This window comes from Nicotiana sylvestris, chromosome 5, assembly GCF_000393655.2.
Source record: "Nicotiana sylvestris chromosome 5, ASM39365v2, whole genome shotgun sequence".
NCBI classification, from domain to species: Eukaryota; Viridiplantae; Streptophyta; class Magnoliopsida; order Solanales; family Solanaceae; genus Nicotiana; species Nicotiana sylvestris.
The window spans coordinates 80,200,193-80,223,863 of NC_091061.1; the positions used below are offsets into that span (position 1 = coordinate 80,200,193).

Consider the following 23,671-nt stretch of genomic DNA (forward strand, 5'->3'; position numbering starts at 1 on the left):
TCAAGACAAAGGAGTTATGCAGACCGCAAGGGCAGAGATGATGCTTTCATGGTTGGGGAGCGGGTATTGCTCCGTGTATCGCCTATGAAGGGCGTGATAAGATTTGGGAAAAAGGGCAAGCTCAGCCCTAGGTTCATCGGTCCATTTGAGATTCTTGATCGTGTGGAAGAGGTGGCTTATAGACTTGCCTTACCACCTAGCTTGTCAGCTGTGCATCCCGTGTTTCATGTATCTATGCTCCGGAAGTATTGCGGAGATCTGTCGCACGTGTTAGATGTCAGCACCATCCAATTGGACAAGGATCTGTCATATGAGGAGGAGCCGGTGGCTATTCTAGACCGGCAGGTTCGACAGTTGAGGTCGAAGAGTTTTCCTTCGGTGCGTGTTCAGTGGAGAGGTCAGCCTCCTGAGGCATCGACCTGGGAGTCCGAGTCCGATATGCGGAGCCGTTATCCTCATTTATTTCCCGACTCAGGTACTTCTTTCTTTTGTCCGTTCGAGGACGAACGGTTGTTTTAGAGGTGGAGAATGTGACGACCCAAAGGGTCATCACCGTAATTCTTCTAGTTCCGTGCTTCCGAGGCCCTGAAAACCTCGCTTTTAGTTGCCTCGATTTGCGTGCACAGTTCGAGCGCGTAGCCGAAAAGTTTTTATGTTAGAATATGCGAATTTTGTGAAAAATTTGATGAATTTTGATATTAATATGCATAATATTGACTTCGGTCAATATTTTGGGTAAACGGACCCAGACCTATGATTCGACGGTCCCAGAGGGTCCGTAGAAAAATATGGGACTTGGGCGTGTACTCGGAATCAAATTCCAAGGTCCCAAGCCCGAGAAATGAATTTTTTTGTGTGAAATTGTTTTCTGAAATTAATTAAGGAAACTGAAGAAGAAAATTGATCAGAAAACTGTGGTATCGGGCTCGTATTTTGGTTCCGACGCCCGGTACGAGTCTTAAATATGTTTTAAGCACTATTTGTAAAGTTTGGCTAAAAACGGATGTCATATGATGTGTTTCGGACTTAAAAGGGGGAATTTGAGTTTTTATGAAAGTTGAAAGAAAATCATGTATTTTGAGGCTTGATCCTATGTATATGATATTATTTTGGCGATTTGGTCGCACGAGTAAGTCCGTAAGGTGTTTTCGAGATCATATGAATGTTTGGTTTGGAGCCCCGAGGGCTCGGGTGAGTTTTGAGTAGGGCCCGAGAGGTCTTAGACTTAGAAAAATATATAGGTTCAGATGTTGCAGGCCCAACGCGGCCGCGACCATTTCCACGCGGCCGCGGTGCTTTTCTATGCGGTCCTCATGGTGAGGTTCAGAGGGTCGACCAGCGCGGTCTCGCACCAAATCAGTGCGGTCCACGCCGGGTGGGTTCAGAGAGAGCCCACTTCTCCCCTCCCTCGGCGTGGTCGCGGTGCATTTTTGTGCGGTCACGCCATCCCCCAACAAAATGTATAAATTCGGGATTTTCAGTCAGTTTTTTCACTTTTCAAAAACCCAAAACCTAAGAGGCGATTTTCCAAACAACTTTTCTTCTTCAAAACGAGTGGTAAGTGATTTCTAACTCATTTTCTTCACTTCTTAACATCTTTTAACATGATTTCAACTTCAAACCAAAGATTTTCATGGGGGGAAATTGGGTGTTTTGGGTAGAACCTAGGTTTTCTACAAATTGAGAAGTTGGACCTCAATTTGAGGTCCGATTTCAAAACAAATCATATATTTGGATTCGTGGGAGAATGGGTAACCGGGTTTTGGCCCGAACCTCGAGTTTCGACCACGTGGGTTCGGGGGTGTTTTTGACCATTTTGGGAAAAACCTTGTAAAATTTATTTTTCATGCATGGGGAGTGATTCATTTAGTAATTATTAATGTGATTAAGTAACTTATGACTAGATTCGAGCGGATTGGTGGTGGAATCAAGAGGTAAAGCTATACTAGAAGCGTGAGTTGAGTTTGGAGCATTCGAGGTAAGTGTTTGTTCTAACTTTGGCTTGAGGGAATATGATTAGGATGTTATTTGCTACTTGCTAATGTGGAGTACGGTGTATAGGCATGGTGACGATTATCTATGCACCGGTATATTTTAGGCTGTTAGTTGCCGTGATGTGTATACCGATATATATACTCTCCCTTGACGGGATATTTTGGGCTGTTAGTTGTACCCTTGCCGGGTTAGAGTGATATGTTGTTGATTTCCCCTAATGGGACTCTCCTTAAAAAATCAGATGATTCGAGTTATATTATGGGATCGTGTGGCACGCCGTCCACTTATATATGATATTATGGGATCGTGTGGCACACCGTCCACTTATATATGAACATTGGGATCGTGTGACACGCCGTCCACTTATAAATGATATTATGGGATCGTTTGGCACGCCGTCCACTTATATATGAAATTTGGGATCGTGTGGCACGCCGTCTACTTATATATGAAAATTGGGATCGTGTGGCACGCCGTCCACTTACAAATGATATTATGGGATCGTGTGGCACGTCGTCCACTATATATATATATATCATGGGAACCAGAGTTTCTTCTATTTATTTCCGATATTTCATTTTTATCTGTTACTCCCCGATGGCATGTCCCCTCCTAGCTTTACTTTGTATTATCTTGTTATTGTCTTCTTGTACTTGTATATATATCTGTACAGGTTAATTGTGGTAGGTCCTGTCTAGCCTCGTCACTACTTCACCGGGGTTAGGCTAGGCACTTACCAGCACATGGGGTCGGTTGTGCTGATGCTACACTCTGTGCATTTTTGTGCACAGATCAGGGAACAGCTTACGAACCATAGCAGTAGGACTTCTGGGAGCTATCTTCAGTCTAGGGACTCTCGAGGTAGCCTAGCTGGCGTTCGCAGGCCGAAGCCCCTTTCCATGTTTTCGTTTGTTCATCTTGTATCAGACAAACATGATGTATTCCCTTTCAGACATTGTTTGTAGTATTCTGTAGTAGTCCGTGAGCTAGTGACACCAGACCTTGGGTAGTGATGTGTATTAAACTTCCGCACTTTTGGTTTTAAGTTGCTTTAGATTTAAAGTCTTCCGCTTAAATTTTGTCTCGTTCATTTTATTGTTTGAAAGAAAGCAGGAAAGGTGTTTTAAATATTTGGCTTACCTAGCTCCGATAGTAGGCGCCATCACGACACCCGATGGTGGAAAATCCGGGTCGTGACAGGTTGAGACCCTATCCCGACCATAATACAGTTCAGTTATCTCTAGAGGCTTGTAGACGAGTCCTGTTTATTTTTTATATCAGTATTGTGGCTTTACCAGCCTTATGTAGATGTTTAGTTTGGTATTGCTGGTTGTAGATATTAATTTTCAGATGATTTAAAATATGACCTCATCGGCCTAAGTTGAGGGTTACCCCTCCAGAGTTCACAGTTATAGAGTTGTACGCTCGAGCCGAATATGCCACGGGTATGTGTCACGCCTTTTCGGGTTTGGAGCGTGACACCAACCCAAAGTCCCCAGCCCTACTTGAAAAAGTCCTTCGACAACTAAAATCTTACCTGAACTAACCCATTCCCTTATTTCGCTAGTTAGTTTTCATTATCTCAGTTAGTTCCACTCACCCATTAAAGAAATGGACGACAATGACAGTTCCACTTTATTGCACATTTTTAGAAATTTCTCTAGGAATGTCTCACTCACTCTACACAATAACACATCACATTTCTTAATCCATAGCTTACTTGATAAAAAGAATTCATAGAGAACAAAAGATACATGCAGAGATATAGACCACCATGAAGGGACGATTTTTTTGGGATAAGATTCCATAACCCCTCAAAGATATCTCTCCTACCTAGGGACGACGAACAACCTCTTATTCATTTATTACTATCCATAAATGACAAAACACATTCTCAGTCTCCATTATGATTTTATTGCCATCGTCCTTCACCGCCTCACTATTATACCTCATAGATTTGTACTGAAAGTATTACATATCCTCAAAATTAAAGGTGAGGGTAGGCGTTTTCCTATGTAATTCCCTGTTTGTGGGTTTCCGTCACTGAAGATGTATTTTGGAGCCTCTTATTATTTTTTATTTTTTAATGATGGAGTGCGCTTGATAACTGAGAGTAGGCCATGTGAAATGAGATAGGTGTGCATATGAGAATCTTGTCGAATGGAGTCAAGAAAAAGGGCTATCTAACGTAGGGGCTTTTTTTTTGTGGGACCGGAGGACTTTGGGTTGGGTAATAAATAAATATAAGGATGGTCTTTTTAATCATGTGAAACCACATAGAATTCCGTCGAAAATAAGGGTATATCTGCTTCATAGTATAACGGTAGGGTCTGAAATGACCAAATAGTATAACATAGGGCATATTTAAATTATTTTTGATAATACAGAGATATATTTGACCTTTTTCCATTTATAAAATCTACGTCTAGCATTGGTAAGAATAAACAATGCAAAATAATTCGTAATCAGTCCACAATAGTATCTATGTGAGTTAATTGGATCACGAGAAGAAACTGGAGATTCAGACAGTGATGAACTTTAAAAGAACTAATTTTACAGAAGGTGTAAATGGGAGGAATTGAAGAAAAAAGAGCAAGAAGAAAACCCAAAAGCTTATTTTTAAAGAAAATAATACTTAGACGAAGAAAGAAAAGAAGGTCACACAAAATGGAGGAAAGAAATTACTTGGGCCTTTTTTTTAGGAGAATTCGGGTCGAGGTGGTATATGTGGGTCGAATGGGTTTTTAGTGGATGGGCATTTTAATTTAGATTTGAGTAAAAAAAGGAGCAATAATTGAGTGTCACGAAAAAGTTATATTTATAATGGTAGTGGTATTCAAAAGTTTAACTAATTGGGCGTTTGGACGTAAGAATTGTAAAATTCCAAAAGGATGTGTTTTTTTTAAGTGAAAATGGTATTTAAACATTACAGTTGTGTTTGGACATGAATATAATTTTGGGTTGTTTTTGAAATTTTTTGAATGATTTGAGCATAATTTTTGAAAAATAGCTTTTTGGAGTTTTCCAAATTTTTGAAAAATTTAGAAATTTTTGAAAAATTTAGAAATTCATAGTTAAAGGTAAAAATTGAAAATTTTATGGCATTTTTGTTATGTCCAAACGGCTCTAAATTGAATAGGTTGGGGCATTTTTAGCCACTTCCGAAAAAACGAATAAAAAGAGGTTTGGCTGCACAGCTTTAAGTTAAGCCGGGAAAATCCTATAAAGCAGCGGCGGAATGGCGAGCGGTGGAAACGGAGGCGGAGGGCGGGTGATAAGGGTGCTGAACGTGGCAGAAAAGCCATCGGTGGCGAAGGCAGTGTCGGGGATACTATCGAGGAATCAAGGAGGTGGGATGAGAGTGAGAGACGGACGTTCCAGGTACAACAAAATCTTCGAGTTCAACTACACCATTCGGAACCAGCCTTGCCAGATGCTCTTTACCTCTGTCACCGGCCACCTCATGGAGCTTGAGTTTGACGATCGTTTCCGCAAATGGCACTCCTGTGACCCCCTCCACCTCTACGATGCCCCTGTTCGCAAGTATGTACCTCAGGTACCGTCTTTCATCTCCTCCCCTACAGTTTGTTTTTGTTGGAAAAGAATTGGTATTTCTTCTAGATGCAGAATTGGTGTTTCTAATCTTCCTCTTCTTGCCCTTCAAGTATTCTTCTAGTCCTGCCTATCCAAAATATACACAATGGGGTAACCTTCCAAATATCCTTCCCCCGCATCCCAAAGGGAAGTTCTAGATGCAAATTATGTATAGGGATGGCAATGGGGTGGTGCGGGTGCGGGTTTGAGTGCTAGCGGCGGTGCGGGTTTGGGAGTTTGCGGTTGCGGGCAGGGCGGGTTCAAATTTTAAATTAAAAAAATCAAGCGGGGCGGGTCGCGGGTTGGGGATTTAATTTTTTGAACTAACTAGTGCTGTGTCCTGTTGAAGGTTCGTTAAAGTGCTGTTTTCGTAACTAATTTTTCTTCTTCTTTGAATATCAAATTTGGTGAATTTAACAGAAGAAGCATTAGTAATTCTTTGTAAATCCTTGCATATGCAACATCCTTAAACGCTTTCAGATTTGACACGAACGTGAGCAGAAAGTAAGTCCCACATAATGATCGGAATCTATGTTATTTCCAAGTCACCTGATGTGATTAGGGTGGAAGTTTATTTGTGTTATTGGCAAAAAACCACAAAAAAAGAGAATTTTTATTAAAAAAGTTTGCGGGGCGCGGCGGGTTGAAATTATGCGGGTTCAGACAGAACCCGCCCCCCGCCCTGCCTGCCATTCCTAATTATGTATCCCCAATTTAAAATTTTTCAATATTTTATATTCATGTCAAATGTTGTTGTATTTGTTTCCTCCCTCTTGCTATGTTGTAATTTATATTTTTCTCCTTTGGTTTATCGCAACATTGTTGTGATTGAAATTGAGACGTCATTTGTAAAAGAATATGAAAATATGGGCTATAATATTTTCTGGTAATTTGTAGGATAAATTGGATATCAAAAGGACACTGGAGGAAGAAGCCAGAGGATGTCAGTGGATTATATTGTGGCTTGATTGTGATAGAGAAGGAGAAAATATTGCATTTGAAGTGTTGGAAGTATGTAGACAAGCGAATCATAACCTTAATGTGTGGAGAGCTCGTTTCTCTGCCTTAATTGACAGGTTCTGCCAGCTACCTGACATCTTGTGTTCCATATTAAGGTTTTACGTGCTACTCATGAATTGTCATTTTACTTTCTGAAAAATACTTCTGAGACCTCCAGGGAAATTCACCAATCAGTGCAGACCCTTGTTCAGCCAAATCAGTTATTTTCTGACGCTGTAGATGTTCGGCAAGTGAGTTCCGTTCCACAAGTCATTCTATTTTAAGACAGTGAAAAGCTTTCTTAGGTCTGAGACAGCTAACTAGAGCTTAACCATCATCTTCCTGTGGCAATAAAATTGCAATAACCTTTTTAAATAATAAATTAAGTGCTAACCATTATATTTTACAGTTGGAATCTTTATTACTGGTTGGTCAAGTATGACAGAATGCTCTAATATAGTTCTTTGTTTCTCATACTGTATTTTTCTATTTGAATTTGCAGGAGATAGATCTTCGTATTGGAGCTTCTTTTACAAGATTTCAGACAATGCTTCTGAGAGATGCATTTGTCCTTGATTTTGCAACTGATGATAGAAATCTTGTCTTAAGCTATGGTCCCTGCCAGGTAACAGATAGTATAACATTTTCACTAGGTTGATTTTATTTTACAGTGTGAGGTGTAAAATTTTGCAATGTACATTGTATTTGCTGCAGTTCCCTACACTTGGCTTTGTTGTGGAGCGTTATTGGGAAATACAAGCACATGAGCCTGAAGAGTTTTGGACAATCAATTGTACTCACAATTTCGATGAAGGCAGTGCTACGTTTAACTGGATGTAATGTTGCACTTGGTTCCGTCATAAGATTATTTCTGAAATAGAAGGTCAAAGTACCTATACTAATTTTGACTTGGCAGGCGTGGTCATCTGTTTGATTACACATGTGCAGTAACAATTTATGAGATGTGCATCCAGGAACCCACTGCAACAGTGAGCTCTAGAAAGCCAATTCTCATAGCTAAACCTTTTTATAGACCAGAAATTGAGGTTGCGAAGCTTAATTGATTATGTTGATTTGGGAAGGTTTCCAAAGTTAAACAGCAGGAGAAACTCAAATACCCCCCTCATCCATTAAGTACAATTGAGCTTGAAAAGCGTGCATCCAGATACTTCCGTATGAGTTCCGAGCAGACAATGAAGGTTGGCATTGTTCAAAAGTTTTTCCTGGAAATGTCTCTTTTGCTGTTTTGCACATATTCTTTTCTTTAATTTTATGGAAATATTGTTAGTTTTCCTTTTCTTTTCTTTTATTTTCCTCTTTGGTTTCTTTGTAGAATTGAGGCCTGCAATTAATATAGGTAAATTAAGGTATAAAATTTACACAACCGTTATATTAGGTGATTATAATCAGCTTCAAGCGCTAAGTTCTTTATTTGAGGCTTTGCAGATGAAGCTTCATATCCCAAGGTCATGGGCGTTGTTGCTGTCAAGGATCGTCCTATCATTTTATGTTGCTAATAGTTTTATGCATTTGTTTTCTTGATCTTAAAAAGCACCCGGCTAAAGTTTTTTACAAAACTAGCGAAAGTGTTCTTCAAACTCACGTGAGAAGAATGTAAGATGAAAAGAACCTTACCCACACGTTCTTCAATCCTGCAAGATTGCAAGAAGCGTTGAATAAAGGAAGAAAAAATAAACAAAAGAGAAATCACGTTTTTGAAGCAAGAGCTTAGAAAAACCAATCACCAATGTTTATTTTCAGCATATTGAGCTCTTTAAATAGGTGTTACAATGAGTAAGATTGATAAGGTTAAGGAAAACTAATCCTAATTAAACTAGAATAAGAATAAGGCTAAGAAAAACCTATCCTAACTAAAATAGGAAAAAAAATTCTTGTAGGAATGGAATACCACTAATCCTACTAAAATAAGAATTAAGAAATCCTAATCTTTAAGGAAAAGAAATCCTAATCTTGAATGAACTCTTGGACTTCTTCAATTTCTTGAAATTCTTGGGCCTCAACTGGACTAAGGCTAATTAGAGTAAGCATTTTAAATTTGTGACCCAATTCTCCAAATCCATTGGCACCTTCGTGAGCCTAATAATCCTCCATTGTTGTAGAAAACATGGCCTCTACTTGTGCTTCTCTAGCATCACGATTTGAGAATGTATGTTCATCATTCTCCCCTGGTTGAAAAGGACTCGCCCTCGAGTCATCGAAATAGTAGGGAGCAAGATCTGCTACATTGAAGATAGGTGATATCTCAAAGTCATTGAGAAGCTCCAAGCGATAAGCATTATCACCAATCTTTTGATGCACCTTAAAAGGTCCATTAGCTCATTTTTGTAATTTCGAAAACTTGCGGTTTGGAAACTCTCCTTACTTAAATGAACCCAAACCAGGTCGCCTTCCTTGAACGCCACATGTTTCCTATGCGTATCAGCCTTTTCTTTGTATTTAGCATTTTGCTTCTCGATATGTGCCCGAACTTTCTCATGTAGTTTCTTGAGTTGCTTCAATTTATCGACAACATTTCCACTAAAAGAATGAGTAACTAGAAGAGGGGAAAGATCAAGTGGTCTAAGAGGATTCTTACCATATACGACATCGAATGGACTCTTTCCCGTAGTGCGGTTAGTTGACTTGTTGAAAGCAAACTCAGCGGTAGGAAGTAACGATTCCCACTCTTTGAGATTCTTCTTTATTAACCCACACAGTAAAACAACTAAACTTCGGTTGACAACTTCGGGTTGCCCATCAGTTTGGGGATGATGAGAAGTGCTAGGTGTTAGCTTAGTACCAAGTTTAGCCCATAAAGTCCTCCAAAAATGACCCAGGAACATCGAAACCCTATTTAAGACAATAGTTCTCAGAATTCCATGCAATTTCACAAATATGATCAAAGAAGAGATCAACAATGTTTGTTGCATTTGAAGTCTTATCGCAAGGAATAAAGTGAGCCATCTTTGAAAATCGATCAACAACAACGAAGATGGAATCCTTACCCCTTTGAGTCCTTGGAAGGCCCAACGTAAAGTCCATGCTATTGTCTTCCCAAGGTTGAGTAGGAATTGACAGAGGAGATTAAAGACTGTGCATTTTTGCCTTTATACAAGTTTCACATCTTTCAACCAGCTTATTGACATCTCGAACCATCTTAGGCCAATAGAATTTTTCTTGAACTAGGTGTAGAGTCTTTGTTTGCCCAAAGTGGCCAGCTAATCCTCCCTCATGGGACCCACGAATTATAAATTCACACAATCTCTTTTGTGAAATACAAAGCTGCTTACCATAATAAAGATAGCCATCCCTAAGCACAAACATACACTGAGGACCCTCCCAACATTGACTCCAGATAGCTCCAAAGCTCGGATCTGTTGCATATAATTCCTTTATGTGCTCAAAACCCGAAATAGTATATTGCATAGCAGAAACAAACAAGGTTGACTTAATGCATCTGTTACTTGATTGACCTTCCCAACCTTGTGTTTAATAACAAAGTGAAAGGCTTGCAAAAATTCTACTCACTTGGCATGCCTAATGTTGAGTTTTTGAGGTTATTTACATACTTCAAGGCCTCATGATCAGAATAAATTATAAATTCTCGAGGTAAAAGATAGCGACTCCAATGAGAAAGAGCTCTAACAATAGCATAGAACTCCTTGTCATAAGTAGAATACTTTAACTTTGCATCATTCAACTTCTTGGTGGTGGTGGAGGTTGTAGGCATTGTGGCGGATTTGGGGGCTGATTTTGAATCGCCAAACCTTCAACTAATTTTGCATTAATTTCTTTAAGCCATCTAGCTGGACTTTAATTTTTTCTTTGTCCCGTTCAAGGGTTTTAGCTCTTAATCTTTCAATTTGAAGTTGTTCATCAGTTGAAAATGATCCCAAGTTTGTTATTTTCTTGTCTGGCGACATGATGAACAAGATAACAATTTAAGAATTCAGACCTAGAACTAGTGCTTTGATACCATTGATGTTCTTGCAAGGTTTTGCACCTCTCAAGCACAAAGAAGAGAGAAAACAAAAGCACCCTGCTAAAGTTTTTCACAAGACTAGCGAATGCGTTCTTCAAACTCATGTGAGAAGAATTTAAGATGAAAAGAACCTTACTCACACGTTCTTCAATCCCGGAAGATTGCAAGAAACGTTGAATAAAGGAAGAAGAAATAAACAAAAGAGAAATCACGTTTTTGAAGCAAGAGCCTAAAAAAACTGATCACCAATGCTTTTTTAAGCATATTGAGCTCTTTAAATTGGCTTTACAATGAGTAAAATTGATAAGGTTTAGGAAAATTAATCCTAATTAAATTAGAATAAGAATAAAGCTAGCACCCAAGGGTGTGACCTAGTGGTGGTCAATGAAGTGGGTGAGAACCATAAGGTCTCATGTTCAAATCCCAGAGGCAAAAAATACTAGGTGATTTTCTCTCATCTATCCAAGTCTTGATGGATAGAGTTACCTGGTACCTGTTGCTGGTGGGAGGTGGCAGGTATCCGTGGAATTAGTCGAGGTGCACGCAAGTTGAATCGGACACCACGATTATATAAAAAAAAGAATAAGAATAAGGTTGAGAAAAACCTATCCTAACTAAAAAAAAAGAATTCTACTAGGAATGGAATGCCAACTAATCTTACTAATTAAGAAATCCTAATCTTGAATGGATTATTGGATTTCTTCAATTTCTTGAGATTCTTGGGCCTCAATTGGACTAAGGCTAATTAGTGTAAGCGTTTTAAATTCGTGGCTCAATTCTCCAAATCCATTGGCACTTTCGTAAGCCCAATAAACCTCCATTGTTGTAGACAACATGGCCTCCATTTGTACTTCTCTAGCATTACAATTTGAGCTTGTATGTTCATCCAGAATTTAGATATTTTTCTTTAAATATCCATAATTTCTAATGCATTTGAACTATGCTATCCACATTTATTAATTTTGGGTGTCAAAGGGGCGAGTTTACGGAGGGGGTGGGTCAAAATAGGGTGAGTCAATAAATGATTTATGACCCCAATTTTATGTGGAGCAAGATGGGTGATTGACTAAACTATGGGTCATAGTTGAACCTGCTCAGATCAAAGCCATTTTTTCCACTTATTTGTTTGTTATGTTAATAATTTATTTAGTTATCAAACCATTTTTTTTCTTTATACAGAGAAAGATTGTGAAAGTATAAAGACAGAAATATCCATAACGATTAAATAAAATGTCATGTTGTATTTGTTGTCGAAGTTTACTTATGGGTCAAGTTGGGCTGCTCTGAAGCTTCTGTATGAGTTATCTTGGGTTTGGTGTGCCCAAATCGACCCATCAATGAATGTATTCCTAGCCCAATCTGTCCAAGCTTGGGGGAGTTGGACGGGTACGCTTTTCTAGACTAATTTGACTCTCTTAGTTTTTTTCTGGTGTGTTACTTCATGCGTCTCAGAATGATTGGTGTTGGTAAGGCATTAGTATTTTCATGGTTTTCGAATGTCCTACTTCCTTTGTCTTTGTCCCCATCTTAATGTGATGTTGTTCAACTTGCGAATTCTACAGTTTAAATTGAATTGTATGTTTTTGTTTAAATAGAACAAAATGATAGTTGAAAATTTGTTTATATGGAAAAATATTTTGTCAGACTTCAAATTTGAAATTTTGAATAGCTAAATGTACTGAGTTCTTGACAAGTTCTCAAGAAAATTAATACTAGCAGCGAGACGAATTTTGGGAGTCCAGGATGCAAAGTGAATAACATAAACTAGGATAGGAGTATTATGTATCTTCTTCCGGTGTCTTTTCTATCGGTCAGTGAGTTGATTGGTCTAGTGTTCAGAATTTTACATTATTTGCCTCATTGATGTGGTATGCCCTTTAATATTTACTGATGAATATGTTTAATTGCTCGACATGCTTCTGGATCAGGATTATTAGATTAACTTCCTCTGTTCCTTTTTGGCAGGTGGCAGAAGATCTATATCAAAATGGTTTTATCAGTTATCCTCGCACAGAAACTGATTGCTTCTCGGAGAAGACTGACTTGCGTGTGAGTAACTATTTTTTTCACTTATAAGCTAAATGTAAGTCATGTTGTAGGTAATGTTATTCAAGCTATGCCACTTGTTAAATCATGATTAGTATGTGAAGAGAGAAGTTATGAAAAAGCATGAGTTCCATCTATGTTGCTCGGATCGGGTGTGGCACCTGACATGAGTACGGATCTAGAAGTTCGTCATCACCTAAATTTTAGGATTCGGGGATTAGGATAGGAGCATGTGTATGGGTGTTAAGGTAAAACCAGTAAATGCATATTACGAAGTATATAAGCCTCTTTGAAAAGCCACCATGGGGTGCAATTACACAATTTAAGATGTTTGTTTGACCAAATAATTACACGGTCAGCATGTAACTAAGTGTAGGGGGAGGGGTTGCAATTACAATCTCCAATTCTCAAGGGGTAAGTAAGAATTGGTGGTAATTACCCGTGTAATATAACCTTATATAGCTTTTCTAATTCTCTTTTTTTTTTCTTTTTTTTTTCCTTCAAATATTTAAGTGTTATTTTTACACTATTTTTCTTCCATTTCTCTTATTCTCATTTTCAACCTTCGAACGTATTGCTTATGGTGTGCTTCCATACGATTTTGCAACTTCGCATGTTTCTTACTTTATTTTTCTTAATTGTTAAAAACAATTTCGTATTTTACTAGCTTTACTTTCCATTCATTAGTATTAATATGTATTAAGAAAAAATACCTTCTAAACTCATATATATCTTTTTGTTATTTAAAAAGTGCAAAAAATAAAATATTTCATATAATATTCATACGAGCGGGTAAAAAACTTAATTTCATAGTTAAAATTTGTATTGATTATTTTAAGTTAAGATATTATTTATTTGAAAGATAGTCAAGATACCGATTATTCTTTACAATATTAGTTAGGCAGAATATAGTGGGACTCCCCCTGAATGTGACTGATTTTAATTCAATACACACCTAAACTTTAGGGTAGCCTAATTTCCCCCTAAACTTGGCAATCTGATAGCCTCAACTCCCTTGACACTGATGTGGCAAAGAGCGTGAATACACTATCTGTTTGTGCGTGGGAGGGAGAAAAAATTAAAAAAACAGATTCCAAATGGGATATTTTTCAACTATTATGCCACATAATCAAATACAATAATTTATTTGTTTCAACTTTGTTTCTCCTTGTTTCATCTTACTATACACTGGATATTTTATCTCAATTGTATTTCTCTTTTTTTTTTCGAGCAAAATCTTTGAAACTCCATTATTTTAGCCAATTAAAAAGATGTTTTAACAAAAGTAATTGAGTTCAAGTGATGTATTTTCAAGAGTGAAAAAAACTGTGTATTTCTTCTTCTCATGCAACGACTATTTGTTTAACTATGTATTAATTCCTTTTTGGGTCAAATTCGTTAGACATTTGGTTGGAATTTTGTTTTTTGCCTTTTTAGCCAGAATAATGGAGTTCCAACTGCATATTTTTTATTTCTTCTTACATGGAATGATTGTTTATTATAACAGTGTCATTTGTTTAAACAACTTTACTAGGATATCATTATCTTTAGCCAAAATAATAAAGCTGTTATACAAAATAACGTTTTAAAGTTTTTTCTAGAGATTTGGCTCCAAAAAAATGATCGTAATAATTGGACTTAAAAAGATTAAAAAAAAAATTATTCTAAAAAATGCCACATTGACAAAAAATCCATGTGACGGTGCGTGTGCCACACTTATATGGGTTTTTACTGACTCCCGAACCTTTTGCTCTAATTGAGGCCATGACCTTGTCGCATTCTACCGGCAAATATCTCCTCTCTACTGTTGCTTCACACCACAAAAAGTCCCTTATTAATTTCTTACTCAAGCTAAGAGAAGCAAAATGGTGACCAATAACATGAGTTGTGAACTACCGGCTTGAAAGTGTCGCTTCTACAAGAGTTTTTTTTTTTGATTTGCACCGGGTGTCCGAGTCTCTTCGAGCCCCGACTATTCCCGGGGGTGCACAGGCCCTCGGAAAGGAGTTTCCCGCAAGTGCACCACGGTTAATTCAGGTTTTACCCAGTCCGATGGCCCTCAGAAATTGTTTGCACCCAGTGGGTTTTACCCAGTCCGGGGGTGCACAGGCCCTCAGCTACAAGAGTTTTTACACCCCTATTGGAAAAATATTGCTTTTTTTATTCTCCAATCTCCTTTAAATTTTTCGCATCACCGGTCACCACCCTAAGGTAGGGTCAGATAAATGGGCTCAAGTAGAGTGGATGGAGTATAGAGGATTCAAATAGCCTATCTCAACTAGTTTGAGATGGAGGAGTAGATGAATGATAGAAAGTGGGATCAGATAAGTTCTCAGGAGATTAGCCACCTTATATCCATATGATGATGTTAATTCTTGTATGGTCTGTGCTTCTCCTATGGGAATATAATCTCAATTAATTATATCTATACATTGTCTGGATTAACCTGAAACCATATCAATATTTTTGAATGTCTTATTTGTAATTCGCACAATATCAATTTATCATCTAGGAATAAAAGATGTGGAATATGGATCTTTTCATTCATTCCCTCGATCGCCAGAGATGACGACGAGTTTCCTTGTCTAATGCCTCTATTATTACTGGAAAAGCCATAGGAGTCCCCTTAATCATTATGGAGAACTTTAAGGTGGATATGTGATAATGTATCAACTTTTTGTCCCCAAAAGCCCATTGTGCAGTAGTATTTATTTAAGAGCTTCCTTTTTACGTGGTCATAAGCTTTCCCATATCTGCTTAGCACGTAAGCGATGATCTCCGCTTCTGAGCCTCGAGTACCCTGTCTCATTAGAAATAAAACTTGCATCCAAGATTTGTCTTCCACTCACAAAGGCACTCTAAGTAAAAGATTCTAATCCATTACTATCCTATATCTTATTCATTCTATTTTTGCCATGATTTTGTACATGCTCCATATCAGATGCCCCTCTTCTCTTAGGCATCCAAACTATTAAATGATGAACTGAAACTTATCCCAAATGATCCACAAAAATGGAAATATCTATACATTCCAACACATCTTTTTTCAAAAATCATTTCTGTTAGCGGAAACGTAAAAGAAAGAACACAAGATTTAACGTGGTTCGGATCAAAATAATCCTACGTCCACCAGAGAACAGTTGCCTTCTTATTATTAACAAAGGAAGGGGAGATTTCCCAATTACACTTAAGAGAATTTCTCTTTTAACTCTCTACTCACTACAATGTATTGTATTATTTTTGGGATGGTTTCTACAAATGAAGGAGTGCATCTATTTATAGAGGTCATTGGTGACATCAAACTACCTCCTCTTGATGTCATGGGTGACATCAAAGGAGGAAGCTTCCTCCTAGCATCCACACCAACTCTTTCCACCAACTCTTCCAATTGGCATGCCATTGTTGACTAAACATAAACCAACATTTTCAGCATGCCATTGTTAACTAAACATAAACCAACATTTTCAATCTCCACCTTGGTTTGCGTTTCGAGCGTGTGAACAACTCTGGCCAAAACTTCTAAGCTTACTGGGCAACCCCGTTGTAAGAAACAAGAAGAATCAAACCATTGTTGAACATACCACCTCCACCTAGCAACTGTTCTCTTCGGAGTTGCATCAGTTGATGCACACCCCCGCCAAGTCCTTGCAGTGTGCAAACTTAGCGAGCGGGACTATCTTGGTCAACATGTCTGCAGCATTATCATCTGTGATAACCTTCACGACCTTGATAGTTCCCTCATCAATAACATCTCGAATAAAATGAAATCTGACATCAATGTGTTTAGTGCGCTCATGAAATCTCTGATTTTTCATTAGATGAATAGCACTCTGACTATCACATCTAAGAGTTGATTCCAGCTGAACCAAACTCAATTCCGCTACTAAACTTTTCAACCAGATAGCTTCCTTTACCGCCTCCGCTGCTGCCATGTATTCTGCTTCTGTCGTAGACAAAGCGACAATCGACTGCAGAGTCGACTTCCAACTAACGGCACTGCCAACGAGGGTAAAGATGTATCCAGTTGTGGACCTTCTTCTGTCAAGATCTCCTGCATAGTCAGAATCTACATAACCGAGAATTGAAATACCTCCACCACTTTTTCGAAAGGTCAGACCAACACCAGAAGCTCCTTTGAGATATCTCAATATCCACTTGACAGCTTCCCAATGCCTCTTTCCTGGGCTGGACATGTATCTACTTACCACACTTACAGATTGAGCAATATCTGGACGTGTGCATACCATAGCATACATAATGCTACCAACTGCACTGGCATAAGGAATCTTTGACATATGCTGGACACCCAAATACTCGTAAGTATGAATAGTTAGAGGGTTCACCTGACCATACCTCATTCGGAGTCTTAAAGTCAATTGCCGATGCTGGAGATCGATTGACAATATGAGCAGCAGTGTGAACTGCTTCAGCCCAAAATACTTTGGACATTTTGGCTTGTAGGAGCATACAACGAGCCTTTTCAAGAAGAGTTCTGTTCATTCTCTCGGCAACTCCATTCTGCTGTGGGGTATGCCTGACAGTCCTATGTCTTGAGATCCCATGAACCTTGCAGAATTCATTAAACTCTTCATTGCAAAACTCCAAGCCATTGTCTGTGCGAAGATACTTGATTTTCCGCTCCATTTGATTTTCAACCAAAATCTTCCACTCTTTAAATGCTTCAAAAGCATCACTTTTTGCCTTCAAAAAATACACCCAAACCTTTCGTGAGAAATCATCAATAAAAATGAGAAGATACCTCTTTCCGCCCTTCGATGGAAGTTTAGAAGGACCCCATAAATCTGAATGGATGTAGTCTAGCACTCCTCTTGTCTTGTGTTTGCCAGTGCTGAAGCTGACCTTCTTCTGCTTCCCTAGAACGCAGTGCTCACAGAAGTCAAGCGTGCTGATCTTCTCACCTTCCAAAAGTTTACGATTGCTCAACATCTCCAGTCCACGTGCGCTCATATGACCTAGTCTCATGTGCCATAGTCTTGCCTTGTCATCATTAGATAACTGCATTGTGGATGCATTTGCAGAGCCAACAATGGTGCTTCCGACCAATGTGTAAAGGCCGTTCTCTAGCTTGCCTTTCAGCATGACTAAAGAACCTTTAGTCACCTTTATAGTTCCTGCTTCGCTCATGTACCTGTAGCCTTGTTCATCCAGAGTACTCAGGGAGATCAAATTCTTCTTCAGATCAGGAACATGACGGACTTGTGTAATAGTCCTCACGACTCCATCATGGCAGCGAACCCGAACTGAGCCAATGCCAACTATTGCACAAGTTGCATTATTGCCCATTACTACGGTTCCTCCACTTTTCTCATAGCTGCTAAACCAGTCTTTTCGGAACGTCATATGCAGAGTGCAAGCAGAGTCTAACACCCATTTGTTTCCATAACTACTATTATTATTACACGATGTTGTTAGTACATAATCATTATCAAAATCATGTACCTGTTCAACTGTGGATGCACTCGCCTTTTCCTTGGACTTTGACATTGGGCAGTCTCGTTCAAAGTGCCCCTTCTTGCCACAACCCCAACACTCTGTATTCTTCTTGTTCACACGAGACTTTGATCTGTGCTTTGATTTGCTCTTTCCCTGTTGGCTAGTCCGGCCTCTCATAAAGAGCCCACTTGCCTGGTCATCTCTATCTCCTTCGATGTGCCTCCGCACATCACTAGAGTTAAGTGTCTGCCGCACTTGCTCAAGCTTGATAGGCTTCTTGCTATACATCATTGAATTCTCAATATCACGATATCCTGAAGTCAATGAAAATAGCAAAGCACATGCAAGCGTCTCCTCTTCCTTTTTAATTCCTGCAATCAGTAAGTCCATGACAAGTTTATTGAACGCATCTAAATGATCTTGTAACGAAGTACCTGACCCCATCTTAAATGTGTGAAGACGCCGTTGTAACAACATCCTTGTTGTCACTGATCGGTCTTGGTATAGCCCTTCTAGCTTTTCCCATAACTGTTTGGCCGTCTCTTCGGTACCCGTACTCACTTCACAAAGCACGTTAGGTGCAAGGGATAGTTGGATTGCACTCAATGCATCCCCTTCAATCTTCTCCTTGTCGGGAGCTGATATATCCGTAGGATACTTTCCGTCAATAGCATGGATTGAACCTTCCCTCCGCAGTAACGCCATCATCTGGATCTTCCAGATATTGAAGTTGTTGCGTCCATTGAATCTATCAATTTCAAACTTCATGGAACTCATATTTGCTTGTTCTTCCTCCTTGGATCGTTAAAGAATCCTGTCGCTCTGATACCAATTGTTAGTGGAAATATAAAAGAAAGAAAACAAGATTTAACGTGGTTCGGATCAAATAATCCTACGTCCACCAGAGAACAGTTGCCTTTTTAATATTAACAAAGGAAGGGGAGAGTTCCCAATTACACTTAAGAGAATTTCTCTCTTAACTCTCTACTCACTACAATGTGTTGTATTATTTTTGGGATGGTTTCTACAAATGAAGGAGTGCATCTATTTATAGAGGTAAAGACCTCCTCTTGATGTCATTGGTGACATCAAACTACCTCCTCTTGATGTCATGGGTGACATCAAAGGAGGAAGCTTCCTCCTAGCATCCACACCAACTCTTTCCACCAACTCTTCCAATTGGCATGCCATTGTTGACTAAACATAAACCAACACTTTCAATTTTCCTACAATGTTGAAGAATGTTAGGGTTAGAGTGCATACCATCAAACCTTGGTGCCTCATTACCTAAGCAATGGCAAAACAACTTGTTTAACCACCTCTTCCTGAAAGGTTTCTCAAGCTCCTTCTCATTCTCATGGCTTATACTCGAGAAAGTAACACCATCCATGCCTTGTCTCTAGGCTTCCTTCTTCAGTATGTAGTGTCTGATAATACTGTAGCATCATTTGCCAAACTTTGAGACTACCAAATTTGTTAAGTTCGCGGGCGGGGGGGGGGGGTTGATAATTATTTAATACTTCTATCTTAAAGAAAAATATATAGTTTAAATTTCTTATATACATGTATTTTTCACACATTAACGTTTGCTTACTTTGTATTCTACTAGTTTTATTTTATACTCCCTCCGGTCCACAATAAGTGACCATTTTACCTTTTTATTTTTATTCTGGGAGGGTAGAGTGTAAGCAGACCTTACTCCTGCCTTTAAAAAGGTAGAGAGGATGTTTCCGGAAGACCCTTGGCTCAGGAAGGAAAAAGGGAAGTGGCAATAACAAGCAAACCAGTCTGACAACCAAAGCGAAAATACAAAACTAACACTAAGTAATGCAAACAGAAAACCGAAACATGGCAACAATAAGTAATAACAACAATCTAGGGATAAAAAGAAGTACTCGAGGGACACTAAGAGTTGTAAGCTACTGAGACAAACAAGGACAACAATCTGCTAGGTAACCCTCTACCTTTATTCTCAATCTCCACACCTTCTTATCTATGGTCATGTCCTCAGTTAGCTGGAGCAACGCCATATCTCGCCTAATCACTTCACCCCAATACTTCTTCGGCCTGCCTTTACCTCTCCGTTGGCCCTCCAATGCCGGCCTCTCACACCTCCTCACCGGAGCATCAATGCCTTTCCTCTTTACATGCCCGAACCATCTAAGTCTCGCCTCCCGCATCTTATCCTCCACAAGGGCCACGCCAACAGGATGCTCGGAATTAAAAACTGGACTGCAAAAGACGGAGTAAAACCAAAATTTCTGATTTGGCAATAGATTTGTGCCTTCAAATATTTTGACAAATTGGATTAACCTGAACAAGCTGAGAGCATCCAACCCAATACTCATACTCGCGACAAGTATTAGTAGAATATGAGTTGAAGTTCAATTATTGAAATTGAATTGTGTTAAAACATGAGATAACATTAATCTTTTTGGCAAACTTAGTACTCTCTCTATCGTAAGAAGACTGGCATGGTTCTGAGCACGAGGGCCAATGCATCTAATTTTTAATTTTTTAATTTTTTGGAATAATTTACATATCCAGGAAGTACATAAACGTACTATATAACAATCTATTATAAGTAAAACTATGTAAAAACGTTTCAACAAAATGCAGTAAAAAATACTCCACAAATAATAACTTTCCTTTTAGATTGAGGAAGTACTTGTAGAAGACAAATAAGTCCCATGCTCCGGTTTCAGTTTGGGTAATGAAAGAGCATATATGAGTTTCCTTAAAAATCTAATTTTTCTCCAATGCAGTAATACAGAAGCATTTGGTGTTGTGGAAAAACCTAACTAGTAAACTAGACATAATTAACCAAAAATGAGACTAAGACAGTTAAATTAGGCCAATTGGTAGGGTTAAGTTGAGGAAAGCTCATCGAGGCTTGCTAACTAAAACACCAGAATTTTTTAAATAGCTCTTAGAAGCCAAAAGCAAATTTACTATGAATTTGAATTAGAAAACAATTTTCTTTTGTTTTTGTTCTGCATTTTTTTTCCCAGAATGTGTTCAGATTTTGTATGTGAGAATGGTTTCTGGGTGTGTGCTGAGAATTGGCTTTGTTTTTTCTTTTTCTTTTTCCAAAAAGAAAACTGTTTTTTACAGCAAAACCCGTTTTGTTTTGAAAATCAGAACAATTTTCTTCGTTTCAAGAAACTATTGTTTTTCAAGACATACAGTTCCAAAGATAATAACTGGACTTGTAGAGAGGGACCAGTATTAAGGTACTTGGGCTCTTAAATCTCTAAGCTTAATAACTCGTACATAACTTGTAACATATAAGGAGAAGTTCTCAAAACAATTGCTCCCTCTGTTTCAATTTGTTTGGCAAAATTTGACTTAGCACGAAATTTAAGAAAGAAAGGAAGACATTTAAAACATGTGGTCTTACACATGCCATATCATTTGTGTGGCTATAAGACTTTTGAAACTTGTGGTCTTAAACATGTCATATCATTTGTGTGACTATAAAAGCTTCTCATTACGGAGATATAAAAATGTACCCTTCTTTTTGAAACAGACTAATTAGAAATAGTGTCAAACAAAGTGGAAAAGAGGGAGTAGCAAGTAACAACTTAGCCAAGCCATAATGACCTTATTGCCCGTACCCATGACATAGCAGAGAATAGCTCAGGAAATTCAGGAAAAGGTAGGAAGTTGTTATATGATTTAAAATTAAAACGCTGGTAACAATTGAGCTGAGAAAATTTAGTAACAATTAAAGCGTGGAATTCAGCTGTGTCAGCTGACCAGAATGCCCATGCTGCTTAACTGTAATATTCAGGCAACCAGAATGGCTACTAAGGTTCTGTGATCTGTTTTGACTGAGTTGCTTGATTGTTAGAATACAGTCATTTTAGGTATCATTAATGAAATTACACAGTTGATTCTTTTTATATACACAGACAATGGTGCAAGAACAAGGTGGTCATCCTGTATGGGGTTCATATGCGCAGCGCCTACTAGACCCTCAATCAGGACTATGGAGAAACCCTAGTGGAGGTGGGCATGATGACAAAGCCCATCCACCCATTCATCCAACTAAATTTTCTGCTGGAGAATCTAGGTGGAGCCAGGACCACCATGTTAGTACTGGACCTGACACTAATTCTTAGTTGGTGTCAATTTAGATGAGACTTCCCCTTGAGGCCTATGTTGACACTATTCATCCAACTCAAGGGGAAATGACTTCCCCTTGAGGCCTATGTTGAACTCCTTTTCTACTACTGACATTTGTTCTTGTGCAGAGAGTGTATGAGTTGGTTGTTCGCCATTTCTTGGCCTGTGTTTCTAAACCTGCTGTTGGGGCTGAAACTACAGTTGAGATTGATATTGCTGGTGAATCCTTTTTTGCATGTGGGAGAGTGATACTTGCAGTAAGTTTCCTATTGCAATAATTGCTTCTGTATGCATTCTGTCCGACTGCTGGCGCATGCTCTGACAGCGTGCCATTTTTGTTCTGTGATGGGGTTGACCGTGTGCTGCCATGAGCAGAATAAAGTGAACTTATAGTATGATACTGCTTCTAAATTGCTTTCTTAGTTTTAATTTTGTTTAAAGTGATTAAAGTCTCAAGCTAAGATTTAAAACTTAAAAACACTTGTCATAAAAAGATTTAAAACCTAAACAAGTATATTCTTTTAGTGCTTTATGCTTCTTCGGATAAAGTTAGTCTTTTTGGGATACAAGTTATTTGTGGATCATTTTTGATTTTTTATAACCATGGTGTGCGAGCCAGCTTGCGCACACCTCGGCTACTCACTAGCACAGGTACCAGGTAACTCCATCTGCTAAAGCTTGGACATATGGGAAGAAATCACCTAGTGTTTTTGCCTCTGCTGGGATTGAACCTGAGACCTCAAGGTTCTCAACCTATTTCATTGACCACTAGGCCACAACCTTGGGTTGTTTTGGAATTAGGTCTTCCTTTTTAAGTACAAACTGTTGCTTTTAGTTGGGTTTTTTCTATAAAAATGGATAAATAAAATGAGTAAAAGGATGCCTACAACGAAAAAGCTGTGTAAAAAGGATTTCCGTGCAAGTTTGGGGGGGATAAGGTGTGTATTAAACGTTTTATCCCATTATATGGGCCCTATGAGATGTTTATTTGAAGTCTACAATTTTTCAGTTACACTTGACGGTTTAGTAAGTCGGTATATTGACAGTTTGCTCTTGATGAAAGCTTTCTTTCCCCTATGGACATTTGCCCTTTTTTGCCACCCTGCTGGTGTTTTCCTCACTATTTCAATTATCAGGTTCCAAACTGTGAGATCCCTATTTAATGCTCCTGGCGGTAGGCTGGAGAGGCTGTTTTGGTGCTATAGCTTAGGGTCCTTTTAATGATAGTTGATCAAAAGGACATTTAATGTGTTGCTTCAACCTCTGAGGTTAGCTTTGCTCATATTTATCCATTAGTGTTAACGTCTCTGATTCAAAACCGAACATGAAACCTTGGTTTCATTTGCCTCCTTTATGGAGAGGAGTCAATTTATAGATCCAAGATGTGAACAAAATTCAGAAAAAATATTTTTACCCATAACATCTATGTCAGTTTTTGGTCTGAATGCAGGTAAAATGAATAGATTTGTAGAT

General features: G+C 38.6%; 1 protein-coding gene across 3 annotated transcripts in view; it reads left to right on the forward strand.

Moving 5' to 3' along the window:
- Window positions 1-5,153: 5,153 nt before the first annotated feature.
- Window positions 5,154-23,671, forward strand: part of LOC104236172 (DNA topoisomerase 3-alpha) — a 63,584-nt gene continuing 45,066 nt past the window's right edge. Inside the window, exons 1-10 of one of the 3 annotated variants that reach the window (XM_070174493.1) lie at window positions 5,154-5,551; window positions 6,487-6,665; window positions 6,767-6,839; window positions 7,091-7,213; window positions 7,303-7,424; window positions 7,505-7,577; window positions 7,671-7,787; window positions 12,536-12,619; window positions 21,985-22,164; window positions 22,327-22,455. In XM_070174493.1, the coding sequence (XP_070030594.1) occupies window positions 5,234-5,551; window positions 6,487-6,665; window positions 6,767-6,839; window positions 7,091-7,213; window positions 7,303-7,424; window positions 7,505-7,577; window positions 7,671-7,787; window positions 12,536-12,619; window positions 21,985-22,164; window positions 22,327-22,455 (1,398 nt within the window). In that variant the 5' untranslated portion in view covers window positions 5,154-5,233. The remainder of the gene's footprint in view (window positions 5,552-6,486; window positions 6,666-6,766; window positions 6,840-7,090; window positions 7,214-7,302; window positions 7,425-7,504; window positions 7,578-7,670; window positions 7,788-12,535; window positions 12,620-21,984; window positions 22,165-22,326; window positions 22,456-23,671) is intronic. The other 2 variants (XM_070174492.1, XM_070174494.1) reach the window with 2 other exon arrangements.